Genomic DNA, 26859 nt, shown 5'->3' with positions numbered 1-26859 from the left:
GTGGACTTTTATGCTCCTTATGTTACTTCAAAAAGCTAGAAGCCTTGAGACAGATGAGCTCATTCCATAATGAGACCACATCTGTTTTTCGAAAGTGCCTGGTGAAAAAAGTATGGACACAACACAGCAAGGAAATGATATGAGAAATATTTGTTATTCAGGTGGACAGCCAGTGAAATGAGTGATGGAATACGTCTTACAGAAGGAGTATAAGAGAACGAAACAGATCAGCAAGGTTACCATAGCATCCTTCCTTCAGCTGTCAACATTGTGTGGAGGAAGAAAAAACATCTATAAAGCTTTGACATTGTGTACAATGAGTTCTTCAGTATACCATTAAGACACTATGTTTTACTCTTTAATTATGTGCAAGGTACAAGTTCATGGCAGAAATTACAATATAAACACTGTATGTGCACATAGTAGTTGAAATAATCAGGGTTTACAGATACTGTAGGGCATATCCACCTCCAGAATCGGGCTGTTCATCTCAATTTCAGGGCGGGGGGTAAAAGGTCGGGTGCCTTTCTCGCACAATTTACAACATCTTCCTCTTCTCAAACTCCTACAGTGGTGGACAACAGAGAGGAAGAAGAAACAATGTGAAATGAAGTGAGATAGACAGAAGTGAATGATTTATTCATACAGAATTCACACAGCTCTGTTTTGATCCCGAGTATCAGATCAGCTGTTGAGGGGGAAAACAGAGGCGGTTAGAGCTTTGGAGAGCCTGTTGTTTTTCCTGGAGAGTGCAAATCATGTAGTGCGTACGTGTCAGTGAGTTCCAGTTGTCAACATTAAAACAGCTCACTTCCTGTGATTGATATGGGCTGCACATCTGCAAAAATCTGATTTATGTGAGGTTATAGTTGCCGTGTTTATCAGCACAGTCCAACCATGTGACTATAAATGAGAGAGCATTATGTTAGCCATTAAACAGGATGTAGCTATTTACATATTCAGTTTGGAAAATATCACACAAACCGCAGATGATAGAATATGTCGTTCCACGAGAATTTTCCATTCCACAGGGGGAAAGTAACTTAATGCAAATGTCATTTCTCAGGTCTGCAGAACACACAAGTACTCATGCACATGTTGGCTCATTCCTCTTTGTGCCTTGTGGATACCTGAAGGTCTACTGCCACCTTGAGGAGGAAATCGTTTCTGAAATCTGAAATGCTTGGGAGGTAACTTGGGGCCCTTCTGGGAAGGACGAAATGAACGAGGAGACATTTGGATAGGTGGGTGGATGGGAGAGATGTGGCCTAGGTTACTAGATTTTTACTTTACAGATCAGGTGGGGTAAAAGACGGAGAGGAAAGAGGATCAGTAATTAGGAACAGTGTTGTAGAAAAAATGTGAGGACAAAGTGTAGTGGGATGGAAGGAGTTACGTGAACAAAAGAGGAGGACGGTATTGTCATAAGCAGACCGACACTTTGTTGGTCCACAGCAGCAAACAGTAACTCAAGAGAACAAGACAGGAATCATAGCACAAAGGTACGAGTAAAGTAGTTTGTGACAGAAAGGAAAGGAAAAAAAAACAGCCTTTCTTTGCGAGACAGGCTCAGACACTTGACAAGACAAGTCAAGAGGAAGAGGGGGAGTAAAATGAGAAAAGTAGAGGTTGCCACTCAAAAGGGATGGGTGAAAATACATCTGGATTCAAACTGTGGAGAGCGGAGGAAAACATGACATGAGTGAATAGCAAGGCATTTACAAGCTAGCAATGACAACCGCTTTGACACACCTGAGGCCAGATGTATGAGGAGTGCAGGCATCGTAAATACGGTTTGTGAGCTGCCTTTAACTTTTTGGAGTTTGGAATTTATTGAAGGAACCGAAACTGGAGATTAAATGTTTCTGTTTGTCTGCACACATATGTATACATGTGCAAGTATGAATAATGAATGGGACAGGGTAATTCTATATGTGGCTGAGATTATGAGTTCCTTTTATTTTGTAAACACGTAAAAGGTAATAATTATTCTACCTTGCATATGAATTGAGTTGTGCATTTAATTTTGTTTCAACATACTGTAGTTTCTAAGGCCCAGGACTATTTTCTCAGTAGATTAGATATCTTTCTGTGAGCAATGAGCATGAGCACAAACTTCTCTTCAAAATTTTGAACAGTTTGGGTTATTTTATTGAGAGATTTCTTTATTTGTGTTCTTATCCTTGCTTTTCTAACTGGTTTGAAGCAAGAAGGGCATAGCTGGAAATAGATTATGTCATGGGCTTCCGTAGGTAGGCAATATAAGAACAAGAATCTGACGACAGTTGTTGAGTTGTTTGCTTATATTACAATTCCTGTCAAGACTTGTTGAGCGTTAAACTCTTAATAAATAAGGCTGTTTTTTTTTCACTTTAACTTTGACTGTTGTGTAATCAGTCATGAATATTTAATGTAATAAAGGAATACTTAAGATACTTAAAAGTTTTCAGGGGCTTTAAGTGAACAAGAGCCTGTAGAAAATCCATATGAATAAGATTAATCATATTTTGTGGAGCTAAGACAGAAACAATTGATTTGCAAAGAAGAAGGAGCTAGAGAAGGAGCTGTGCAGTGTCTTATTAGAAATGCAACATTTCAGTCATGCACCCTCATCAGGTATAAAATTCACAATATAAAAACAGTTTTTAAAAAATAATAAAAGCCATAGTCTGCAATAACCAATCAACGAGAAGCCAAATCGCAAACACTGCACACAATTACATCAGTAATTGAAAAAATATCCTAAAAATGAGATTACAAAAATACGTCCAGATCCGAAGAAAATTGAAAAACTGAGTTAGGAAAAATAGATGAGATGGGTAATTAAAAATATCTTTGTAACTAAACTTTAAACCCTTTACTGTTACAAAGATATTTTATATTAGACTGATCTGATCTTCCTTCTCCATTTGAACTTGTTTCAACTCTTGTTGATAAAAACAACTTATTATGCATTACCCATTCCCCAAGGACCATAACTGAAACATTTTTCTATTAAACTCAGAAATGACAGGGAACGGAGAATTCAACTATTTCTGTTTCATGGTTTCATCTTTCTGTGTACCTGTCATTAGATGTGCATTAGACACAACTTAGTTTGGACAAAGAAAAAAAACTAAGCAAGATCTGAAGTAAAAATATGGTTTGGCCAGCCATATTTTACTTTCACCAAATTGTTCATTGGCTAGAAATGAAAACTGTATAATTTTATAAGAGACAGTGGTAATGATATCAGCACACTGCATCCTGTTTACACAACAACTGAATTGGCAGAGTGTATCTGTAATTATTATTAAGATGAATAGTGTGCCAGGATGTGCTTATGTAACTCTGAGGACAAAAGCATCTTCAGCAGTGTTTGTTCCATTTGATGATGGACCACTTGGAAGTAAGAGCATTATTACTGCCATCCAACGTTATATTTTGCTGAAAACACATTAAAAGGAGCAATGTGTAAGAACTGGCCAAACGTGAAATGCACCAAACAAATAAGGGTCAGCATATTACCAGAAAGTTGGGGTGTCCCCCCCTATCAAAGAGAAACAAGTAAATACTCTCATTGGTCTCTTCTGCCACTCCCTTGTGCCATAGCCAAACTGGCAATCGGGCATACTGAGATAAATCCTGGTGGGCCACCACACTGTTGTGCCAGTGGTTAAAAAAATCCACAAAGTTTTTAACCAGCCTTCTCTGTGTATATGTCATTTGGGGTGCTCACTCTTACTGGGCTCATTGGTGACCCACAACCAAGTTTCAACCCTCACCCTCACACTGAACTAACATTAGTTTGAATAAATCCAACCTTGCAATCTGATTATCTAATTGCTAGGCAGTTTACTTTGGTTACTGTTAAACCGACAATGACGATTTCATACCAATTCTGCCTCGTCAGAGAGGCAGAGAAGATGTAGTGGTGGCAGGAGTAGAGGACGAGAAAAGAAGGGTGGAGGAACACGCTGGAGAGGGAGAGAAGCTAATGCAGCAGCATCAATGGCTGAGCTTGAGGAAAGAGTGGAGGAATGTCATCAAGAGAGGACGGCTGCAACACAGGTTTATAACCTTCTTTCATTTTATACTTCTTCGTCCTCTCATGTTGGACTGAGGGCAGACTGGAGGCTACAGTGACTCACTGTCACCTCCTGAGGTACAACGTGATACGGGCCAGGGCTAACTGGTTAGCATGCTAACTTCAGTAGATAGTTCTGCTACACACTACATAAACATCTTTCACATAATGTCAAAACTCTTACTTCTTCACATTCTGTTGATAATTGTCATTAATTTTTGAATGTTTTAAACTGAAATGCTTACACATTACCCCCCCAGCATATATCTTTTTGATTCTGCACAGACTGGAAGCATAAATTTGCTGTTGACAGAACATACAGTCTAGACAAGAGGACTTTTTGTTCAGCTTATCATGTTTTTAGCATAAAAACATCTGCTGCAGCATTATGCATAATTCATAGAACTCTAATTAAATATGATGACGCGTGTATCCACTTCTGCAAATTCATGTTTTCAACACTCATGTCGAGACTCATGCACGTGAATAGCAGCAGAGGTGCTCTCTACCACCTGAACAGCTGCAACTGGGGCCATCGTTGTTTCCCTGCGCCCAAAGTATTATGTCTACTTGCTTCTCTTACATGTTATTACTTCGATTACATCGGTCAATGAGATTAACAGAGATGCATGAACACAATGTGCAGCAAAATGAGAAAGCACATAGCACGTTTTTCATCATTACACACAATGATTATGAATTAAACTTTGGGGGAAAAAAAAAAAAAAAAACGTGTGTAAATCTATATTCGCATGCAGTAGTGCCAGCAGTGTTAATGAAAGTATAAGATGATGAATGGGTGTAATACATGCTTTCACTTTTTATACATCTTGTTAACAGTGCTTCCCAAGAGATAAATTGAAATAAAGAGGCAGTGGTGCCAACTCAGCCACTGTCAACACACGTTTATTAATTTCTGCCCTTCTCTTCTGCCTTGCTTTACGGCATAGTAAAAGTTCAATCTCAACCTTGCTACTCTCAGAAAAAAAAATTAAATTCCTGTTCCCAGTAAACCTTCTCACATTTGTAACTGTTCGGTGATGAAAGATGGTGCTACGAGTGACCAGCATCACAAGATATTTTGCTCTGGAGCCAAAAGAAGTATTATTAGTGTTTTTTTTAGAATGTAATAATACCTCCTCATTAATTATGCTGGGTGTCAGCTTTTATTAGCGTGCTTATTCATCTGTGTAACTGAGACCTGACCTTAGTATTTGTTTATCTATATGCTATTTTTAAAGCTAAACTAAACACATTTTCTGTAAGTGATCAGTTTCACTGTTCTGAGTAAAACACCAGAGCACAGTAATGTATATTTGGCTAGTAAGTATTTTTATCGCTATTTGACCACAACAATACTAAAAATGAAGAGCAAAGCCAAGGTCATGAAAAAATAAGATGAAACAGACAGGTGAGGCAGAAAAACCGAAAAAGGGGACTTTTGAGTCTAATATATTTGGGATTATGTTTTATAATGAGTTGAAATATTATTTTGAGAAAGTTTGTTAGCTAGAAAGTTAGCTTGTGAATGTCAGTGTCTATCACATACACAATGAATAATTCCAAAAGAAGTTAAGATTATATACTATAACTATACTGTACTATAAACTTGAATATATGGTCCTGTCCTCCTGCACACCCCATCAAAACACATTATCAGCATCACTATTACTGTTCTTTTCCATGATAATATCTGGTTGGGAGAAAGGACTCACCTTGAACATAGTGCTGCCCAGCTGGGCTGGGGACATGCTGACTACAACTCCAGCTGACTGGAGGGCTGCAATCTTCTCTTTGGCTCCTCCCTTTCCACCAGCGATGATGGCGCCGGCGTGGCCCATCCTACGGCCAGGAGGAGCAGTTAGTCCCGCGATGAAGGACACCACAGGCTTTGAATTAGCACCCTGAAAGAAAAACATGAGTGTAAAATGAGGTGAAAATGGATCATGAAGGAGTTCAAGGGAAAGTGTGAGGATGTGAGCACAGTTAGCAAAGCAACAAAGTAAGATAAGGAAGTGGAAGCAAAGAAAGGAAGTGGGATGAACAAAAATTGAGAGAATGCATTTTCTGCACCTGCATTTTATTCATTCATTAGAAATTAAACACCCCATGTCCTCCCATTACAGAGCCCCCATGATAACAGGCTTGTCTAACCAGCCATCTCTGTCTCAGCCTGCATTATTAAAACAAAGGGTCAATCAAGCTATTTAATTGCATGGGTTGGTGTATGACCAGATAGGGGCTCAGGCTCCTGCCATTTCATATCATCTCATTTCTGAGATGGTAATTAGTCATGCAGGCACTGATTAGCTCAGCGCCTGTCTATGCTGCTTGCTCATTGATGGATGTTACATTCAACAGTTAAGATCATTTCCAAGGTGAAGAGAGCTAATATTTCATCTTCAGCAATAACATCATTACCAGCAAGAGGGACGGAGGCTGTTGAGCATGCCACATTCACTCTCTGAAAGCAGCCTGCCAGATGAGCCACAGACAAAGTGTGTGTTTGTGTGTGCGTGTGCGTGCACGTATAGCAGCTAATATTTCATAGTTAGGAATAACAGTATAATTGTAGAGGGCGGCTTTGCACACACACACACACACGCACGCACGCACACGCACACGCACACACACACACACACACACACAGTTAGTCCTAGATTTTCAACAGAGGTTGTGGCTCATCCGGCAGGCTGCTTTCAGAGAGTGAATGCGACATGCTCAACAGCCAAAGCAATACAGCGAGGTCCTTCAAAGACACCCACTTCTCCTGGCATTTCAGCTCCAAATTCAAACCTGACACTGGCAGGAACAAGATGGCAGTCACTAATATAAACTGGAGACGACTTTTGATAATTAAGACTAGCAAGACGCATATCAGCCAGGAAAATGTTGAGGACCTTGGCTAGATATGCACCGTTAATGAGACATTAACACTTGCACAGTTAACAGGGAAATTGAGAGAGAGAAGGAACATCACTTAAGCGTACTCTAAATATGTTACAAGCATCTGTTCTATGCATTGAAAAATGTAAGCACAAAACAATTTAGCACCAAAGCCAACTTGGTATTCAGAAGTCAAATCACGTTCAGAATAAACAAACCACCCTCATGTGAATAAAGTCTTAAATCTACCTCAAACGAAAGGGGTTTAATTACTCTATTAATCCCTGCCTCCCTGGATACTAAGTACTAACAATGCATACAGGGAGGGGTGTCATGCTACCTTTGGTTTACCCCTCTTTTGTCTTCCACTGTTAGCAGTTCAGATATATTACCTTAATTATGAGACCAATAGGGTAGTTCCCCCATCTCTGGGTGCTAACATGACTGGTGGAGGGCTTTGCTCTATAAACACAAAACAGCCTGCTCCAAGGTGAGGAATTGTATTCACAAGCTTAAAAAGCCAAAGTGAGACAATTACACGCCCCTATAAACATGACAGCTAGGCATGAATAAAACTGGCATGTGTGCGTGCACATGGAGCCAACTGACTCTTTTCTAACCACTTGCTTCCTCCAGACTACAACCTGTGTTAGTTTCCAGTGCTGTTTCCACAGAATTACAAGGGAGGTAAGCCTAATGGAGACCGGGCTTAAAATCAAGAGGTGGAAATAGAAAAAAAAAAAAAACATCCAGTAAACCTCCACGGAAGCACAGGTGCCAAATACTCCGACCTACTTGATATGCGTAAAGCAAATTGTAATATGGTTTTTCAGTGTGTAACCTATTTCCGACTCCAGAAAGCCTGTGAAGCTCTGGTAATGACAGGCATACCTTTGATACAGGTGACTTCTTAGTTGGCAAGCATTTGAAGACACTGATGAAGACTGAACCCTGAAATATGCCCTGCATCATAAAATCTGACAGCAGAACCTGGTGGGAAGTATGAGCTTGTTTTCTTGAATTTTACAGAATTAAGGTGTCAGTAGATAAGCAGTCTGCAGTAACTCAGCTGTAACATTGATGGATACTGAAATCAATACTTCTTCACCTTTCTGGTATAATGTGTCTTTCTCAAATAGGAGTTCAATATATTTAATGTTGCATGACATAAATCAATCATGACACTGGACCTTTAATTTCACTGAGCATTCGATACATGATGTGCCCAGTGTGGTGGAATTTGTCAAGTTAATGTGAGGCGTCAGTCGTCTAAAGAAAACTATTTTTTTCAATTAAATGTTTACGATGAGTGATGTGGTCCTACGTGAATACACAAGTTTCTGCCAAGTTTAGAACAGTTTGGCTTTTTAAACATGAGATATTTATGTCTTTACTGTAGTGTCTGTGTTCTTCTCAACGGTTTGCAAGTGGCTCAGAAAAAAGGTTATGTCACGTGCTCTCAGTTGCCAGTGTATTAGGTACACCCAGCTAAAACTGAGCATGCAGCAGTCTCTTACAACAGCCCAGCAATAAATCATCCCTTTGCGAAGGTTATAATGTTTAAAGATCTGTTTTAGAGGGGTGCTGATTTAACTGTATCAACATTTTGGAAGATGACATTTGTGGTGCTGCTGTTTTGTGTTATACAGAGAGATGTTTCTGTTATTTAGCCTACCCTTGTTGATATACAAAAGGTGGACAAAATAATGGAAACCCCCTTCATTGTAGGAATATTTGAATCAAAATCTGATGTTGGATGGTAGCCTGATAATCAGACTTAACAGTCATTTTGTTTCACGCCATTCATTTGGCCTGACTTTGTGTTCATGTTGGCTGATTTCTTGTTGGGAAGGGAGGTTATTTTGTTTAGATTTGTCCTAACTAGTCAGTAGCAAATGATATATCCATTCCACTGTCATTCTCAGTCAGCATGAAAGCTGTGGCAGCCGTTTATAGGATCAACTTGTGTTTTTTATTTACTTATTTTTACAAATATTAAAGAAATAGGTTGCTTTAAAAGGCTTTAAGTTGGTTTACAAAAACCTGTGCAGCAGCTGCCGAGCAGACTTACATTGCCAGGCCACTGTCAATCAAATCTGATCAGACCACACCTCCACAGTCCTGATGAAGCAGACTGGCTCAGTTTTTGATAAATAATGCCCAAGAGTTTTTCCCAAACACTTTACCTCTGAGTGTCACTGAAGCTGCAGTGGTTATTTTCATTATCGATCAATCTACCATTTTTTTTCCTGTCAAATTATCTTCAGATGGCTTTTGCCTGAACAACAGTCGAAAATCCAAAGATATTCAGTTTACTGCAAGAAATTCAATTCAATTCAATTTTATTTATATAGTGCCTTCCACAATCAAAATTGTCTCAAAGCGCTTTACAGAGACCCAGAGCCTGACCCCAGAGCAAGCACTAAAGGCGACAGTGGCAAGGAAAAACTCCCTTTTAACAGGAAGAAACCTTGAGCAGAACCTGGCTCAGATGGGGGACCCTCCTGCCGATGGCCGGGCTGGGTGAAAAGCACCACATCCTCATTTAGAGGAGAAGCTAGTTAGAAGTTAGAAATAGCAAATATTTTCATGTTTTTGCTTTAAAAAAAAGATAAATACAATTATTTGATTAACAAAATAGTTGACAATTTTCTGTTGATCAACATACCGATTAACTGACTAATCTTTGCAGCTCTTTAGTTACGAATATTTAAGGTTACGGAGAAACGTTTAGGATTTAAAAACAAGTTTTCCAGGGCTTTAAAGACGCAGTGATATGAAAGATGGCTGACTTCTTCAGCGACTGCTATCAATAAGGCACTATAAGGCGATAATACAGACCAGAAGAGTGTACTTGAAAATGTATCTTCATAACAACCCAGAGTAAAATGTTTTGTCATACATGAGTGCACAACATGTTGACTTATTTCTCCTGTCAGTTGGAGGCTACAAATTTGAAAGGCTTATCTCACTAACAGTTCAGTGTGCAAAAGATCTCATGCAGAAGCTCATTAATTAGCTAAATCTTCTAGATTGTCAGAAAGAATCTATCATCAAGTTGAGGTCTGCACTGTTTTGTAATATTTATATATTTTGGCAGATTCGGCTGAGCTCACCTGCTGCTCATTTCCAGTAACACTGTGCTTCACATTAATACAATATCCACATATGGGAGCTGCCCTAGGTTAGTGTATTGGTGACTTGAATTTAAATGTACTCAAATCAAGAAAAGTTAAGTTTTCTCCAAAGGAAAAACAATGTCTGAAGACTCCTTTTGAGCTTTCTCTATTAAAAATAAGGTATGCAAGTATGCTATTTTATGTACGACGTTCTAAACAATTGACTTTCAACAGAAGATCTGCAGCTTACTCCCACGCTCTGCTGGGCTTTTTCATGCATGTGTTTCATTTGAACTGTCCCTCGCTGTCAACACTCTGGGTGATTGGGTGGTTGGGGGGGAGTTGGTGTTTGTACTTTATTTGTCGAGTGAGAGAAGTTATTCTCCTGAGACGCTAGCGGGAGATTTGCATGCATTAAAGCAGCCAAGGGCAAATCAAATCCATTTCTCAGCTCAAGAGCGCTATAAGCACGCGCACATACACAGAAACAAACACATACACACTGAGAAATTAACAGATTAAAAGTCATCTGCAAGGAGCAAAATGCCAAGTAGAGGCCTGGTGAAGTTAAAAATGTCACTTGCAAGTTCTCAGCTACTTGGCTCCATAAGCCAATCATCACTGTACTCCTCTTTATCACATGCGGGCATCACAGAAGGTTCGCTGCTTGTAAACACTGCAGATTTCTAGAATATGCCCTGTGAATCATACCTCCACCTCATCTGCCACTCTTTATCACACAAATCACACAGACACTAAAAAACAAAGACGGAAAGCCTGAGGCTATGATCAAAAAGAAACGGCACTTTCATAGTTCCACCTTTTTCTAGTTGTATGATGGGTTGCAGTGTTCACTACAGCGGATAGATTTGAAAGGGCATGGCTAAGAGCTAATTCAGAAAAGGATAAATTTTTTATACGAACAGATATACCTGCTGAGGTGATGTGCTGTTGTAGAGGATATTACAAGGAGAGTGAAGTGAAATAATGGGTGTCCAGTGTGCTATTTCCTTACAGAGTTGTGCTGTTTAAGGTACTCTGCTGCATTCTCCTCTGCATTGCCTCCGATTTCTCCAATAAGGATGATGCCCTCTGTCTTGGGATCTTGCAGGAACACCTCCAGACAGTCTATGAAGTTTGTTCCGTTGAATGGATCACCGCCAATACCTTGCAGGAGACAAAGCAAACATTTGTTGTATACTCAAGACTCTCAAAGGATAATTCCCGTGAATATCTGAGTATCACAAGGCTGTCCAGCCTGAGAGCGGAATGAGAAGCAGGTAGAACCCAACTGTATGTCGACACAGTCTGATAATCAACACTGAGATTGTTAACAGTTGCTCACTGGGGTCATGAATTGTTCCATATGAGCACATGAAATGTTTCTGAATTGATTTGGTTTCAGCATGATTTTAGAGTGTTTTATTTCTCAACTTTTATTCCCTTTTAGTGATGAATTCATGCTTTTCTTTCCTTACTAACACATCATTAGCAACATGCATAAGGTGGGTCAGGTCACATTTCTACCAAGAGATTTATTTGTTTTAATTTTTAATACAACTGCAAACAAAAATCAGAAAATTTTTGTTTTGTCGATACTGGTTAATGTGTGTATGATGAGTTTCCCCAAAAGTAGACTGAATCCGTTTAAACACAAAACTGCAGATTTACTGACCACTTGGGAGAAACAGAAATCAGACTCACATTACTACACATTAACAATACACTGTTAGACTATCATATTCTAAGCTGATCTCGTGAACATGCTAGCAAACAGTTGCCTATTTACACATCAAGCAGAAACATTAAGATTTATTGGAAGACACGTGTCTGTTATCCTGGCAAATGCAATATTTATTGTTCTATATATTTTGGTGTTCACCAACCCCTGAAGTAAAGATCTGTCTCTTTAGCTGAAAAATGCTCCACTATAACAGTATCTATCTGCATTTTCAGGCTGAGCAGGCAGTGTACAGAGGGTTTATCTGAGGTTTTTTGGTTGTGTAACATCTGTATCTAGAAACAACTAGATACAACCAAAACAGTGAGCTAAAAGAAAGGTGAAGGGAACTACAGAGTATGGTGATAATTCTCCAAGGGATTCATATACAAGAAATCATGTGATTTATTGCTAATATAAAAACACTGAATATAGCTGCTTTAAATTTAACCTCTGATGCAATAAAGTGTGCAAAAAAAGTGAAAGTTTGAGTACTTTCCAAAGTTACTATGGATGAGCAATTTTTGTTAGAAATAAAGTTAAACTGGACTGAGGCTAAAGGAACACCATTTTCCAATTTGGCTTAAAAGTCACTTCAAAAGTTTGTTTAATGGTATAACTGTCCCACGTCACCTTTATTTCTGCACAGTAGTTTTATGATGCCTTTCCTTTCATACCTTTCCTAAGCTTTTCCAAATCACGAGAGACCAATAACAATTTTTAAAAATAATTTCCACAGAAAATTACACCAGGATGTATAAAAGCTTGGGTAAATCTCCATAAGACTAATCTTAACAGACAAAATGTCATCTAAATTTATATTCATACCATTAAAAAACCTGGCAGCACCAAGAAAAAAAAAAATTACACGAATAATAATCAAAGAGAACTACATTACCAGCAACAATGAGGACAGTGATATTAAACATTGTACTAACTATAATTTGCTGTAGCCCCTAGGTCATACTCAGACTTAAGAAGTTACCAGCAGAAATGATAATAAACCCCCTTAATGAACTCTACAATATTTAATACTGTTGCGGCACTGGCTGTATGAAGTCTGGCTAAAGGACATCCCATAATTAAAGTGTCTAAATAATAATGAAGCCAACTTGTTATTCAGTCAATTCCGGTGTCCAAACAGCCCTTTAATATAGAGTTTTTGGTAATAAGTAAGTTAAAATAAGTTGGCAAAAACATTTCTTTTTCTCCTAAAGAAAATAATCTTATATTTGCTATGTTGCTATGAAATAACTGAGTTAGGTATAATGGTACTGTCACAGTATGTATACATGTTCTGATAAAATTAAAAACACATCCAGCTGATCCAGTGCATATAGCTACAAGCAGAAAACAGAGACGGGAGGGGGTCAACTGATCATTACACTGAGAATGACTAGATTGATGAATTAATAAGTTAAATTAGTTTTTGAAGACAGCAACAAAGACTGTTCCATATAACAACCTAGTTTCAGGCTGTGCTATACAGCTGCATGTGTTGCTAATCCAAAGCAGAAGTCAGTAAATTACAGTAAAAAAGCTGTGAGAAATTGGGCGGAAAGAAAAGCTAGGTAATAAGAGAATGAGCAGTACTGGGAAGTTCCAAATCTGTACATGGAAACTGCAGAAATTACTGTATTACCTGGAATTCATACAGCAAAACCTGGCATACATCTACCAGCTTTTAAAAATTTCAAAATAAGATCTATTTTCCAGTATGTTACAATATTATGGCTTTGTATCAGTAGCATCACTGACACCATCTAAATAAGCTGCTTCAAGAAGTTCACATTCAATCGCATCAAAAAGGAACATTAATTGGAAAACAAGCATGTATTAAGGATATTCATAGAACAGTTTATTAGTAGCAAGGTCATTTGCTCTTGTTTCAATTATGTGAAACAGAATCCCAACTTTTACACCTCTGGTTTGTGCTGCATAAAAAGAAAATTTGCCCGGCTGTGGATCAGAAATGAAGCTCACGTTCCTAAAATTATGAGGTCAAAGACATTTTGAAAAGACAAAGACATAGTTTCTGCTCTTATCTGGGACACTCAATGTACCTGTTTAATCTCAATAGAGCCCTTCAAAGAAAGCAGCAACTTCAATGCTCAGACCTGAGAGGGCTATTCTAAGCAATGATCAGAAAGTTGGTAAGCGCCTTTTTTAATGCAAAACATCTGTGCTGAAAGGCATCACCATCTGACGTGTTATTGTGAAGGGTGAATGTGGTACATTGCCCTCTTATTCCTACTAAGTCCAAGAGTTTCATACAAGTTTGTGTCTCTAGAGTAGTTCTTAAAGACAAAAGTATAGAAACATAACAACACCCATCCTTTGTTACAATGTCCCTTTTTATGTGTTGCAAATCAGGACTTTTTTGAGACAGTTTTGAGATAAATGTGTTCTTTTATTCCAAGCTAACTACTTGTTTTAATAATGTTTTCATATAAAACGAAAAGCTGTGTTACTGTGTGCTAAATTTAAATTCAATATGACACAGGTCATTGTAAGCTTACCAACGCAGAGAGACTGGCCCAGGCCGACTTGTGTAGTTTGGTGCACGGCCTCATATGTTAGGGTACCTGATCTAGACACAATGCCTGAAAGACAAAAAAAGATTTGCTTTGTTATTATTGTTTGGTAAAAACCCTACTAAAACAATTTGCAATCAAGCTGTGCAATCAAGGGTGATAAGATGATATAAAATCCAGCTGTATTTCTGTCCCAACTTTGACTGAACTGTTGTCAACATGACAGCAAAAGAGAGAAGATCATCATCACAGCAGCAGCTCTGTGACAGCTGTTCCGTGTATACTCTGGGAAAGATGGCAGAATGAAAAGAGACTTTCTGTAAAGGTTCACTGGAAAGCAGCAGCATCAAGCTGCCAACAGCAGAAGCTCAATCTAGGATTTAAGTACAGTGCTGTGAAAAAAAATTAATTTGGCAAGAAAGGTATGAGGATAAATAAAGTTGTGTTTTTTTTAACTTTCTTTTCCATCACACTTTTCTTGTTGGAGAACTCTCAGTCAGCATTTTAGTAACCTGCAAGCTGTCATTCATCAAATATTCTTAAATAACCTTTGGGATTTTAAAAGACGACTTATACATATACTTTATACAAAATACAAATTAAATGACAAAAGATCCAAACAAAGAATTTAAATCATGTGATTCCACAGACAAATAAGGAGACCTCACCAATTCTTCCTTTCTTGTGAATGTGACCTGGCATGATCCCAATCTTGCATTCTCCAGGCTGCAAATAAATACATTTTAAATTATAATTAATGTAAAGCGCATTATTAATGCGACCACCAACACAAAAACAAACACACACAAAAAAAAGTAACAGCATAAGAAAGTCATGCATCTTTAAGGTTTTAGTTTGACTGTGCAGAATATTAATGCATTGAATCTGAATTATTCCTGGACCCTTGAGAGGGTGCTTGTGCTTTCAGCCACAAAAACTGGAAAAAAAAAGTGCATCTGTGTGTGTGTGTGTGTGTGTGCGCGTGCGTGTGTGTGTGTGTGCGTGTGTGTGCATGTGTGAGAGTGTGTGAGAGTGTGTGAGAGTGTGTGAGCTTACATTGATGACTCCTGGGCAGTTGGGGCCTATGAGGCGGGTGGTGCTCTGGCGCAGGAGCTTATGTTTGACTCTCACCATGTCCTGCTGGGGGATGCCCTCAGTGATACACACCACCAGGGGTATCTCTGCGTCAATGGCCTCGATGATGGCTGCTGCCGCAAATGGAGGAGGCACATAAATCACAGTGGCATCTGCCCCTGTGCCCTCCTTTGCCTGAGGGAAGGAATAAAAGGTATTGGTGGTGTATTAAACAAAGAGGAAATTCTAAACTTATGAAATAGTGCCACCTAATGTTTCTTTAAAACGCATCTGTAAAGCTTCACAGTCCTTCACGGAACATTAGCTGCAAATCTGTTTTTATCTTTTAACATATTTATATATTTACAACAGATTTTAAAAGGCACAACCACAGATGGATAAGGAGCCATATATACCTCCTTGACGGAGTTGAAGACTGGCAGGCCAAGGTGTGTCTTACCACCCTTGCCGGGGGAAACACCTCCAACTAACTGGGAGCCATAGTCAAGAGACTGCTGACTGTGAAACGTTCCCTACAAGGAAAGAGGGAAAGAGGAGTCAGTGCGTGTATGAGTGTGTAATGAAGTGGGGTACAGCCACTTCTGCAGCGTCAACCTTGAGATATCATTACAGACAGAGAGGAAGGAGGAAATATGCTGCCATCCAGGATTAATCACCTGTGCTTCCGAGTAAAGGGATGGATACAGAAGAGAGGTTGGGTTCTTCTAGGGATGTAGCTATGGGCAAATATATTCAACAAGAAGGAATCGAAATGTTCTTGACAGATAAATAATGATGTAAGCTTAGTTTAATCTCCTTGCAGAACATTTGAAAAACAAATCAAAAGCAGCTTTGGATATTCTCCAGGGGTGACTGTAAAATATGTCCCAAGAAAGATAGTTTACAAAAAAATATTTCACATACTGTCACTTCCATGCAGGCTATAAGGGAACCTGTCATGGCTGCCACATTGGGAGTATTTTATTCCTGACAGTCATGAAGTTTTCCTTTGCTTTAACCCAAACAGAAACACATCTAATTAATATATATTTTGCATTTCAGAAGTTTTTCTTAACTTGTCAGTGGAAACATATCCCAATTCCAGAAGGTCCTCAGAAAACGTAGAAAACTTATATAAATTATTTTGTTATTATCATTTAATTCTCATTACTAACACATAAAGTCCATTTTCGGTGCTTTGGTTTCTAACACACACAGGTTTATGCTGTGTTTTTGATGAAGTAAGGAGCTTAAAAGTTTGGGGTGGCACCAATGAAAGCAGTTAACCACACAGACACTGTGAATGTATCCATGCTTGTAAATTTCCAGGACAGATACAGTGCAGTTTCATGGTGAAACAGTGAAATGAAGACACTTTTTTTTTCTCATTTATATCACACATATTCTGGCATTTCTATATCACAATTTCTTGTTACTTACTGAACAACATATACAGAGATAACAATATATCTGTCTACATCAATAGTAATTTATATTGTGGCTTGTAATGTTGACCTTCTATATCTCAAAAATCCACCAGGTGGGCAAATCAGTACAAACTCGTGCTGTACAGTCAAACTTTGTTCCAACCTGCATATACCAAATATGTCAGACATATATACACAATACATATAAAGAGATGCAGAATACATTTGGAATATTTCATTAAAAAATGGCCTAAGTACAGCTTGAAGTTTTGTTGTTGACCTTGGAAATAGCAACTGGACAAAAAGATCTTGTCCAAGTGTACAAGATTTGGATATTTCCCTCAAAATGTAATACGATACTGTAAGACAGCCCAGAAGAAACCAATTTTCCAACCTTAAAGTCACTCAAGGGGCAAAAACTGGATGTTAATAAGTGAATACATTTCAGCATGAGTAAAGAAGAGGATATTGGTGTTTGAAGTCTCAGCCAGCTGTTAGTACTTGCAGTTAATAGTGCTCTGTGTTTGGTACAAATATCACCATTAGGGCCCATTTGAAATGAGAATAAACAAGACAAAACAGCAATAACAATAAAGGGAGTATAATTTATTTTGGGAGGTGGAATCATGTGAGTGAATCTCAGTTGTATTTTCCCAGAAAATTAGTGCATCAAGGCAGTGAAAACTGATTTTGAGCTGCACAGATCCTATCGGGCTGTAGTCAGTTAATTATTACTGAATAGGTGCTGAAACAATATAGATGAAGTAGCCAAGAGTCATAACTACAAGTGCAAATAAATGACCTTAATGTAAAAATTATAACTAGCCTATTAAGAGGAATTAGAAGCTATGAATCAGCATTTTTTTTCTCCAAATGTAATATACTCCTTCACCCTGCTAACTTTGCTGTTTTTGCCAGTCATTATTATTGCAAATGTTGGGACAATAAATTTGACAAATGGCTTGCTTATCAAGCCAGAAAGACACGACAATGTGCACTCAATAGCACTTGCTTCATTTCTCATCCTTTTCTAATTACCCGGAGTGTTCACTGGAACTATATTTAACAACCTTTTATTATGTTGAAGAGAAAATGGAAGATGAAAAATGCAATGTGCACAAGGACAGAGGGAGGGATATAAATCTGTAAAGTCCATGTTTCTGGCTTGTTGAACACACTTGCCAAGATTTTTATTCTCCTTGACTGGACGTGGTTCAAAGTGAATCACCTGAGCTTTTTCATTCTCTTGAAAAATAACAAGAAGGATCAACAATCCATCACACAAAGTAATTATTACTGACTGAAACAATGACTAAGGGTAGTCTGGGAGGGGTGGGTGTAAAAAGTAAAAAGGAAAGCTCCATTTTTCCTCAAAAATCAGCTGAAATAAAATAAGAACAAACCTGATTTACAGGCCTTAAAAGCAAACAAACAATTCTCACACCAATGAACCAGAGAACCAAGAACAGGTATTTGAATTAAACTTGACATTTATTTAAATCTCTGTTTTCTTTCTATTGTAATCCTACTAATGCTACTTCTGCCTACTCTGTATATATGACACTCATTACATGTATGTTTATCTGCGAGAGGGGACATAAAAGTTTTTCCTTATCTGAACTGGAGGTCTAAGGACGTAGAGCGCTGTATGTTGCACATATTTTAAAGTGCTCTGAGACATACCTGTGACTTGATCATTTCTGTAATTGAGTAAACACTTAGTGGAAACCAAGTGAAAATTAAAATATTAACAAGTGATGGAAATAATAAGCTTTCTCTGGTGATCTTACACATACACTCATTGTCTGTTTATGAGATTTCACAATAAGATTACAGTAGCTTAATCCAATGTGAAGCAATAATAAAAAAGTGCAGATGGCAACAAGTTGTCAGTACAAACCTGCTTCCCTGTGAAACCTTGGCAGATGACCTTCGTGTTCTTGTTGATGAAGAGGTTCTTTCTTGTTCCTGTATAACAATGCCTGACTCCACTCTGCTGCACTGATTGAAGAAAGAAAGAAGGTGAAACAAAGGCAGATTTTTACTGGCAGATATAAATACCAAAACCTTATACAATCAAATCTTTCTATCCACTTGGTCACCAAAAACAAGGACAATAACTGCACTACAACTCACATGCATGTGAAACATTGGAAGTCTGAAAATTAAGGAACTGAACAATTTGCAGTTTGATAGCAATTTGATAGCATAGCTCTTTCTCCCCACAGTGAATAGCATAGGGTTAAAATACACATTTCTTCTACGAAATTATCCTTTGGACTTTAGACTTTGCAGTGTTTTGGCAACAAGCTACTTGTTCTGAAACTATTGTTTACTGTTGCTGAGCAACAATTTCAACTTTTCTTCAGACTTGACAGCTGAGTTTTACTGCACTTGTGACCACAAACATTCTTAGTTATTCTTGCTGTGCATCATTTTTAATTAGAGATGGTGTGCTTATGCTGTGGAGCTGTTACGGTGTCAACTATTGCAGAAAATCTGACACATGAGAACACATTATGTCTAACTGCACTGACTGATTGGAAGCGCTGTGCTGTAATTTACTGCAAAGGTCTCTCCAAACTTCCTGTGTATGATAATGCGATCAGTTTCAAAAGAGGACGTTACCAGCCTATTTTGTAAACTGTAAACTAAAATTTTCCTGGCAACTGCATGTATTTTAACAATATTTCTGAAGCACAATAATACTGCTTCACTATAGTGTAATGGTGCCGTTGAAAATTTTTTAAAGCTGCAGCATTCTTTATATTGAACACTGACGTTGTATTAAAGGACTACATACTGCAGGTACACACTCACTGTCACACACATATTTACTGCATGGTTCAGTTCAGTACCAGAGCCCTTATAAACTCTGTTTCCAGCAGCTGCAGACAGCTGTTTTCAAATCCCCAGGCTTAGACACATAAAGTAGCAAGACACATTCAGGTCAAAGTGCAACTGAGGAGGCTCCATCGAGTTTCACATCTACTGTGAGACAACTGATAAGACAAGGACTGTAAGTGTTAAATAACAACCTTACATTACAGGCAAAACTTACAAAATGCTGCACCAATCACAATATCACAATGAGTTACAAGAGATATAGTAACTGGTTAAACAGATGTTTCAACTGAGCCATCAAAGCGGTTTCATAGGTCTTAAAACAAAGCTGATTCTCTTTGCACACACTATAAAGTAAATTCATAATATACTGTAAAGCTTCATTGTACATAAAGCTGCGATCAACATCTCACTGGCTTGAACACACACACACACACACAATGACTAATTTAGTGCTGAAAAGATTCATTGATTGATCTACATCAAACAGAACATTCAAAAGTGAACATTTTTATAATCAATTAATGGTTTAAAGTATTAAGCAAAAAGGCCAAACACTTGCAAGTCTCAACTTTTCAAATGTCATTTAGGTCCCTCTGACCTTCTGCTGGCCTTTTATTCACTACTTTTTTTTACATTTTATCAACTAAATCATGAACTCAATAAACAAGACTTCATTCAGATTTTGTTCCATAAACAGATGACATGACACTAATGTTCATATAGCAATGAGAAAACTGAATGCTAAAACCCCACTGAATGCCGCTCTTCAATTCACTAGTCTGACACACAGATGTTTTAAGAACTTGAGCTAATTTCATTTAATCAAAAAGGTATGACCTTTGTTAAATGTGAGTGGGCTAACCCCATGCATCAAACATAAACTACACACAACTATTAAAAATTAAAATTAAACAAAAAGAAGAAAGTCTTATGACAACCTGTGAGCCTGTGTATGGTCTTAAAGCTAAATAACTTCTTTCAGAGGACTCAACTTTATGTTTGACCAACTACCACATTTTGGTTTTACATGTGTGCAGTCTGACAGGACCACCTGACAAGGCTAACACATACCAACAATATTTCCCCTGAATGAACTTTGGTCTTCTTTCAGTGCACCAGTCAAAGACAACTTATCAATGACACTGTGCAAAGTTCAGTTGCAGTGTCCTAACAAACTGTATGTTACAAGACAAATGTTATCTCTTTATATAAACCAGTGACTCCAACTGTTATCTTGGCAATGCACCGTCAAGAATAAACTTCGATATCAAATCTCTGCGCCGAGCTGTGAGCATGCAGGCTGCAGCAAACTGCCTCAACAGCTTATCTGCTTCCAGTCAGTGCCGAGTGAAAACCAAACGAGAGTTAAGCTGACACTGAAACAACTGGGGCAGAGCGAATGGCACATTTAGTTGAGAGGACATGCAAGGTCAAAGATCAACACTGGCCCTGGCCTGGCTGCTGGCTGGTAGGGGGTTAAAGCCAGATTTCAGCTGGACGTTAGCGGCAAGCTAGCTAGTTAGCTTGTTAGCTGACTGTCAATGAGCCTCACCAGTATACTCAGGTGGCAGGCTAATGTGGCTAACTAGCCTCAAAGCTAACTGACAGCCAACCCAGGGGAGCTTTGCTAGCCAGTGCAAGCCTGTGTGAGCCTGGAAAGCTCAGTTAATGTACAGCACAGAGCCAACAAATATACTTCTGTTATAGCAACTGAACTGCCAAACATTTCAAGCGATTAAAACTATAATTTACTAAAAATACTTACAAAGCAGCCTGGCAAACAACCTGCTGTGAGACATCTTCGGTCATTCACCAATGACACCGGAGGCTGAGGACCTAACACCCGGATTTTAGCTGACTACTAATATCCCCGTGGATTTTTAAAAGCAGCTTTAAAACTTGTTTATTTATTAATTAACTCTTGGCGTTTCGCGTTTATTTTTTTTTTATTTTTAATTGGACGATGGGAATTTTCGTGAGCTGTGAATGTAGTACATAAAAGAAATACCGGCATTGCAATTATTCCAGGCGATAGAGTGGGCTGCATGAATATTTCCCTATGGCTTCTGGGTAGTGAAGTTCTCCACAGAGTACGTGAAAGAAACCCTTTTCAGCACTAGAGGGCGCATCAGTCACAAAAATAATTTCAGTAAATGTCACCTTGAATATCCTTGGCTAATAATAATAACAATGATAACAACAACAGCAACAATACTATTAACACCACTACTACTGCTACTATTACTCCTACTACTAATAATAATGATAATAACAGATTTAATAAAATTCATTATTGACTTTGGAAACAGTCATTTGGGGGAAAAAGATTTTGTTAAAAATGATCCCAGTATTTCTAAATTTCTGAGATATAATCAAATCATAAATGACATACTAATCTGTGAGAAAGATTAACTGTTTGGTATTTGAGAGGTTTTTGTGGGTGGAGTTACCTGAGGAGTCACTGTCACTTTTAATGATACTGCCTCTTATGAGCAAGTTATGACATGTGACATTGGTGAGCTTAACAAGAGAACAGGATTCTCCAAGTTTTGCCAGGAATTTAGTTGGGCATGTATGTTGTGTGTATAATTACAAATTTTATATAAGAGTCACTGCTTGATAGTGGCTAAGTGTGTTTATTCAGATACTGTAGCTATTGTGCCTTTTCTATCTGTAATCATTAGCTGAGTTTATCCTTTAAAAAATCCAGTTTCATCGAGAGCAAAGATATATGTATTATGCTGCAGATTTACTCACAACACCCACCAATAGCCAGCTTACAGAGTAATATATAATAGGCCCATATGAATTAAGCCAAGTTTCTTCAGAATTTTAAGAAGCGGAAAATTAAGTCTGAAACTAATTGCAGGAAAATTCAGTTTTACAAATGTAACTTGAAGACATTTTTTTCCTGATAAACTATATCACAGTATGTTGTCACACAATACCGGGTAAAACCAGCCCTGTTACTACATGCACGTGTTTAGACACTCTTGGTCATGTCTCTGTTTCTCTTCAGTGTACTTAACTATAGTGTAGGACAAACACAGATCCACAGGCCATTGGGTCCATTGGGTTTTGATCCAAAATTTAAGGACTGTGCGATGTGGACAAAACTAGTCTATTACAGCACATGTAATTTCACAGTATGTCACAACATTAACATATATTATGATATACACATTTTGATATATTACCACTTTGGGATCCCAGGGCCATGAGTGACAAGTAGTGTTGTAAAGTATCTAATATGAAATAATTTTTTTGTACTTTATCATCCAAGCTTTTTGTACCCTATTGCATTGCACTGTATCAAAAAGGTCAAACAAAATGGTCCACAATAATGTGGTGTACCGCCAGTATTTCGTAATAATGGCTTGTTATCAGAGGAAAAACCGAGTGAACTGAAACCATGACTGTTATCCATTGCAGAGAGGTTACTTAAACATGCACTACATGTACTAACAGTTAATCGTTTAAGGACCTCCGGTAGTTTTACAGAATATAACGTTGTCTATACAAAACTTTGTCGGAAAACTTTATTAAAACAGTAAATATATGCAAGAGTTTCTATTCTGTTAACACGCGAAGACACAATTTGTTTTTGTAATAAGACGCAATGTTATGTAATTATTATTATTATTATTATTTTGGCTTATTCATTTAGGTCTTTGAAGTTAGAATTTTATATGGAGCACTTTAAGTACGCAAAAAAGCACCTCCATCACGCTGGATTCAAGTTGTCCAATCAGGAGCCACCAACTCCTCCAACGCTGATTGGTTACATTCCCCCCCGTCATAGGTCGTTGTTACGTGTATTCACGAAATTGTTTACGCCTATTTTTCGGTCGTTTCAAGTTTCGTGGGAGGAGTGTACGTACCGGTGACAGCCTGCGCTCAGAAATGAACGCAGTGACATAAACGAACCCCAGGAACTATTCAAGTCAAACCTGCCCAATTCAAGATGGTTTTAGAAAGTATTTCAAAGATAATAAAAGTCCAGCTTCCAGCCTACCTCAAGAGGCTTCCGTTACCGGAGACGATCGGTGGATTTGCAAGGTTAACAGGTAAATTAGCAGCAGCCGTGTTGCACTTCTGACTGTCCTGTAAAGATGACTTCTGAACTCACCGGGGACACTTTTCAGCACAGAGCTCTTTACATTAGCTAGCTTGCAAGCGACGAGTTAGTCACAGTCAATTTAACTGAGTAATAGTTTGTCATTTTTCAAGAAAGAAATGCAAAAAAAAGAAAAAATGTAGGACATTGGAGGAGGCAACATGATTATTTTGAATAATTTTTGAAAACATTAAACAAAGCCATGACATGACTAATTCACAACACAGTTTTGTGATCAGAGCCATTGCTAAATTCAGTTTCAGTTGCATTCATTCATTGAGTCACTGTAGGCCGCTGAGTTTTTAGTGTCACAGCAATATCTTGCCTTATGTTATCTGATATTAAAATGATTCACACGAGTTCCAAACAGTGAGATCAGCTCGGCCTGTTGGCCAACACAGAGTTTTGAAAGTGTTATATTTAACCTAAATATAGCCCAGAACAGTCAAAAAGTAGAGCTAGCCACGTAGTGCTGAAATATTGGTTTTTTTTTTTTTTTTTAACAAACGACATGTTAGAACCAAATGGTATTCATTAGCCAGTCATTAGGATTTGCTAAAGCTAAGTTTGATGAATCCAGTTCTTGCCTGAATGTACATTTCTTTTGAAATTGGCATTTCAGTGAGTGCAGATTAAAAGTTGAAAGACTTATTGAGTGCTCTTACATTCCTTAAAGAGATTAAGGATCAGCACTGTCAAAATGGTTTTATTGAAAGTATTTTAATTGCCATAAAAGTATTATCAAGTACAGTGGGTTTTCCCACAGCACTCTTCCTGGGCTCAGTGTGGCATTTCCCCTGTTAGCTGTTGGTGTTAGATGGGAAATGATAGAAATGCAGATAAGGGGTGAACTGTTTTGTTTTTTGTTTTTTATAGCTGATCCAGCATATATATTGTCCAACCTTGCATATTTTGTCTGACCAACAGTCCAAAGAAAATGAAAAGTAAAGCTGCAAATCTTAACATTTGAGAAGCTCTAACCATGTTTGGCGTGGGCTGAAACAAGTCATCAATAGTTGAGTCAGTTGTGGCCCTCTCCTCACCTCGCTGGACCAAACACCACAACTGCAACTGTAGTAGTACAGCTGCGGGAAAGACTGGTTTCGGGAGATAAGATGATGGTTATACAGGGTGTGCCCATGCTCATAGTAATTTTTGTATTTATGCTAATGTGTATTCAATGTATCTGTAGTGTCTGAGTGGCTTCGGCTGCTGCCTCTCCTGGGTATCTTGGCTCTGCTGGGCTATCTGACCATTCGCCCATTCCTGCCTAAAAAGAAGAAGCAGAGAGACAGCCTGATCAACCTGAAGATCCAGAAGGAGAACCCCAAAGTGGTCAATGAGATAGACATCGAGGACCTGAACAGTGCAAATGTGTGTTACTGTCGCTGCTGGCGCTCCAAAACTGTAAGTATATTTTCTGACCTTTTCTATTAATTGATGTTTTAAAAAAATCCTGGATGAAGAGTTATGTTTCTGTATCTTGCTGATCAGCTAATATAAAGTTGTTTCCTGTTTTAGTTTCCTGTTTGTGACAAGTCACATTTAAAGCACAATGAGCTAACTGGAGACAACGTGGGACCGCTTATACTCAAAAAGAAGATACTATAGTCGACTGCCAATGGGAGTTTTCTTCTCACCTCCCCAGTCTTTAGCTTTCACTACTTAACAGTTAGTAGTTTTGTCTGTCTTCTGTTTTTTTTTTTTTGTTGTTTTTTTTTTTTTTTTTACAACTCTTGATCTTGCTTTGGTGTCATTTTTTATGTTGGTCAGAAAAATAAACTTCCAGAGTCTTTATCTGAAGTGGTCCTAACACATAGAAAAACTGTATATTAGGTTCTCCGGTGGCATTGTGGAGTTAGGAAGGGTTTCTGTTTTGTTCATTTTTGTTGGCTAACCGAATAATCTTTTTATATTACTGAAAAATTCAGTTTTAGTCATGTCTCATTTTTTTAATTTAATCATTTACAGATCTTTGGGACCACTTTGGAGGGGGGAACTTGAAACATAATTTCACTGATGTTATGAGGATTTTCAATAATTTGAACCCATCAGGGGAAATGTTTATTCCTAGTTAAATGGTTGTTTAAAAGAAATACATAAGAATAGTCCAATCTGCAGTCAACATTTTGCACTGTATGTTTTCATTTTGGACGATTCTCTCATATTATTCAACAGCCAGCCTTTTTGTTTTTTTTTTTGTTTTCTTTCACCTGATTCATTTTTTGTGTGCCAAATATTAACATGGATGTGAAATACTCTCTTATAAATTATTGTGTGTATGGGAGGCTACTTAATACTCTTCATATGTATTTTGTTAATAGTCTTTAAACATTTGAGCTTAACATTTTGTATTCAGCTGTTGCCTTCAAACATTTCAAACCACTGCACTGTTGAGTAATATCCAGTTACATACATTTTAGCCTCACTACCCTGGTGAGGTTTGAGAACGGTAACTTATAAAGCATAATATATTTACAGTGTACTGTATTTTCTAGCCTCTGTTTTGTCATAGTGGCTGTTGACTTCCTGCTGGAGCATTTTCCTTTTTAATTCATCAGCAACATTTTATACATAAATGGTTTGTATTGTCAGATCTGTGTTTTCATGAGGATGTCTATGAATGACTGTGTGTTTTTGAACCTCTGTCAGGCTGGAATTCATTAATTCTGCATTTGAAATGTAAAATGTAAAAAGGAATAGTCAGGATGTTTAACTCAGCAGTTTTGGCAAACACAACTGCAGCCTCTTTCCCTTCTTTCACTGTTACGACTGGGGAACACTTTGTAACCTTGAGCTGAAATAAGTGTAAATGAATGAAAAGGAAACAGGAAAGCTCACTCCTTTCTAAATGTGTCTGTTACTCTTTTTTTTCCCCAAGTAAAACTTAAATTCAGGATCTTATTTACATAGAGATTCATTATTATAGGAAAGCTATCCACCAGGATTAGCCTAGACCTAATCCCTAATTTAGCCAAACCCTAACCCTAAATAATTTAACAACAGTGTAACATCTACTAATAATTCCCAAATTCCCAAAATGGAACATTGTGAGCAATATTACTTCTG

General features: G+C 38.0%; 2 protein-coding genes across 2 annotated transcripts; one reads left to right on the top strand and one right to left on the bottom strand.

Moving 5' to 3' along the window:
• Window positions 1–135: 135 nt before the first annotated feature.
• Window positions 136–21514, bottom strand: suclg1 (succinate-CoA ligase GDP/ADP-forming subunit alph). Its single transcript, XM_041036974.1, has 9 exons — window positions 21439–21514; window positions 18727–18827; window positions 15816–15932; window positions 15382–15594; window positions 14994–15051; window positions 14311–14394; window positions 11087–11238; window positions 5782–5970; window positions 136–565 (listed from the first exon to the last, which is right to left on the bottom strand). The coding sequence occupies exons 1-9, from the start codon at window positions 21470–21472 to the stop codon at window positions 539–541; spliced, it is 975 nt and encodes a 324-aa protein (XP_040892908.1). The 5' UTR covers window positions 21473–21514; the 3' UTR covers window positions 136–538.
• A 2052-nt stretch (window positions 21515–23566) lies between these two features.
• Window positions 23567–26637, top strand: cisd2 (CDGSH iron sulfur domain 2). The gene is made up of 3 exons (XM_041036871.1): window positions 23567–23740; window positions 24983–25197; window positions 25312–26637. The coding sequence occupies exons 1-3, from the start codon at window positions 23638–23640 to the stop codon at window positions 25399–25401; spliced, it is 408 nt and encodes a 135-aa protein (XP_040892805.1). The 5' UTR covers window positions 23567–23637; the 3' UTR covers window positions 25402–26637.
• Window positions 26638–26859: the final 222 nt, after the last annotated feature.

Source organism: Toxotes jaculatrix, chromosome 4 (genome assembly GCF_017976425.1).
Source record: "Toxotes jaculatrix isolate fToxJac2 chromosome 4, fToxJac2.pri, whole genome shotgun sequence".
NCBI classification, from domain to species: domain Eukaryota; kingdom Metazoa; phylum Chordata; class Actinopteri; family Toxotidae; genus Toxotes; species Toxotes jaculatrix.
This window is presented reverse-complemented; position numbering and strand designations above follow the sequence as displayed.

Bases quoted from the DNA above. Each gene is read 5' to 3' on its own strand.
- cisd2 (XM_041036871.1), top strand. From the start codon at position 23,638: ATGGTTTTAGAAAGTATTTCAAAGATAATAAAAGTCCAGCTTCCAGCC. The intron at 23,741-24,982 runs GTAAATTAGCAG...ATGTATCTGTAG, and splicing joins TGGATTTGCAAGGTTAACAG to TGTCTGAGTGGCTTCGGCTG. The intron at 25,198-25,311 runs GTAAGTATATTT...TTCCTGTTTTAG, and splicing joins GCTGCTGGCGCTCCAAAACT to TTTCCTGTTTGTGACAAGTC.
- suclg1 (XM_041036974.1), bottom strand. From the start codon at position 21,472: ATGTCTCACAGCAGGTTGTTTGCCAGGCTGCTTT. The intron at 5,971-11,086 runs GTAAGGAAATAG...TTTTTCTTTCAG, and splicing joins ACCTTAAACAGCACAACTCT to GGTGCTAATTCAAAGCCTGT. The intron at 566-5,781 runs GTGAGTCCTTTC...CCACCACTGTAG, and splicing joins TGGGCAGCACTATGTTCAAG to GAGTTTGAGAAGAGGAAGAT.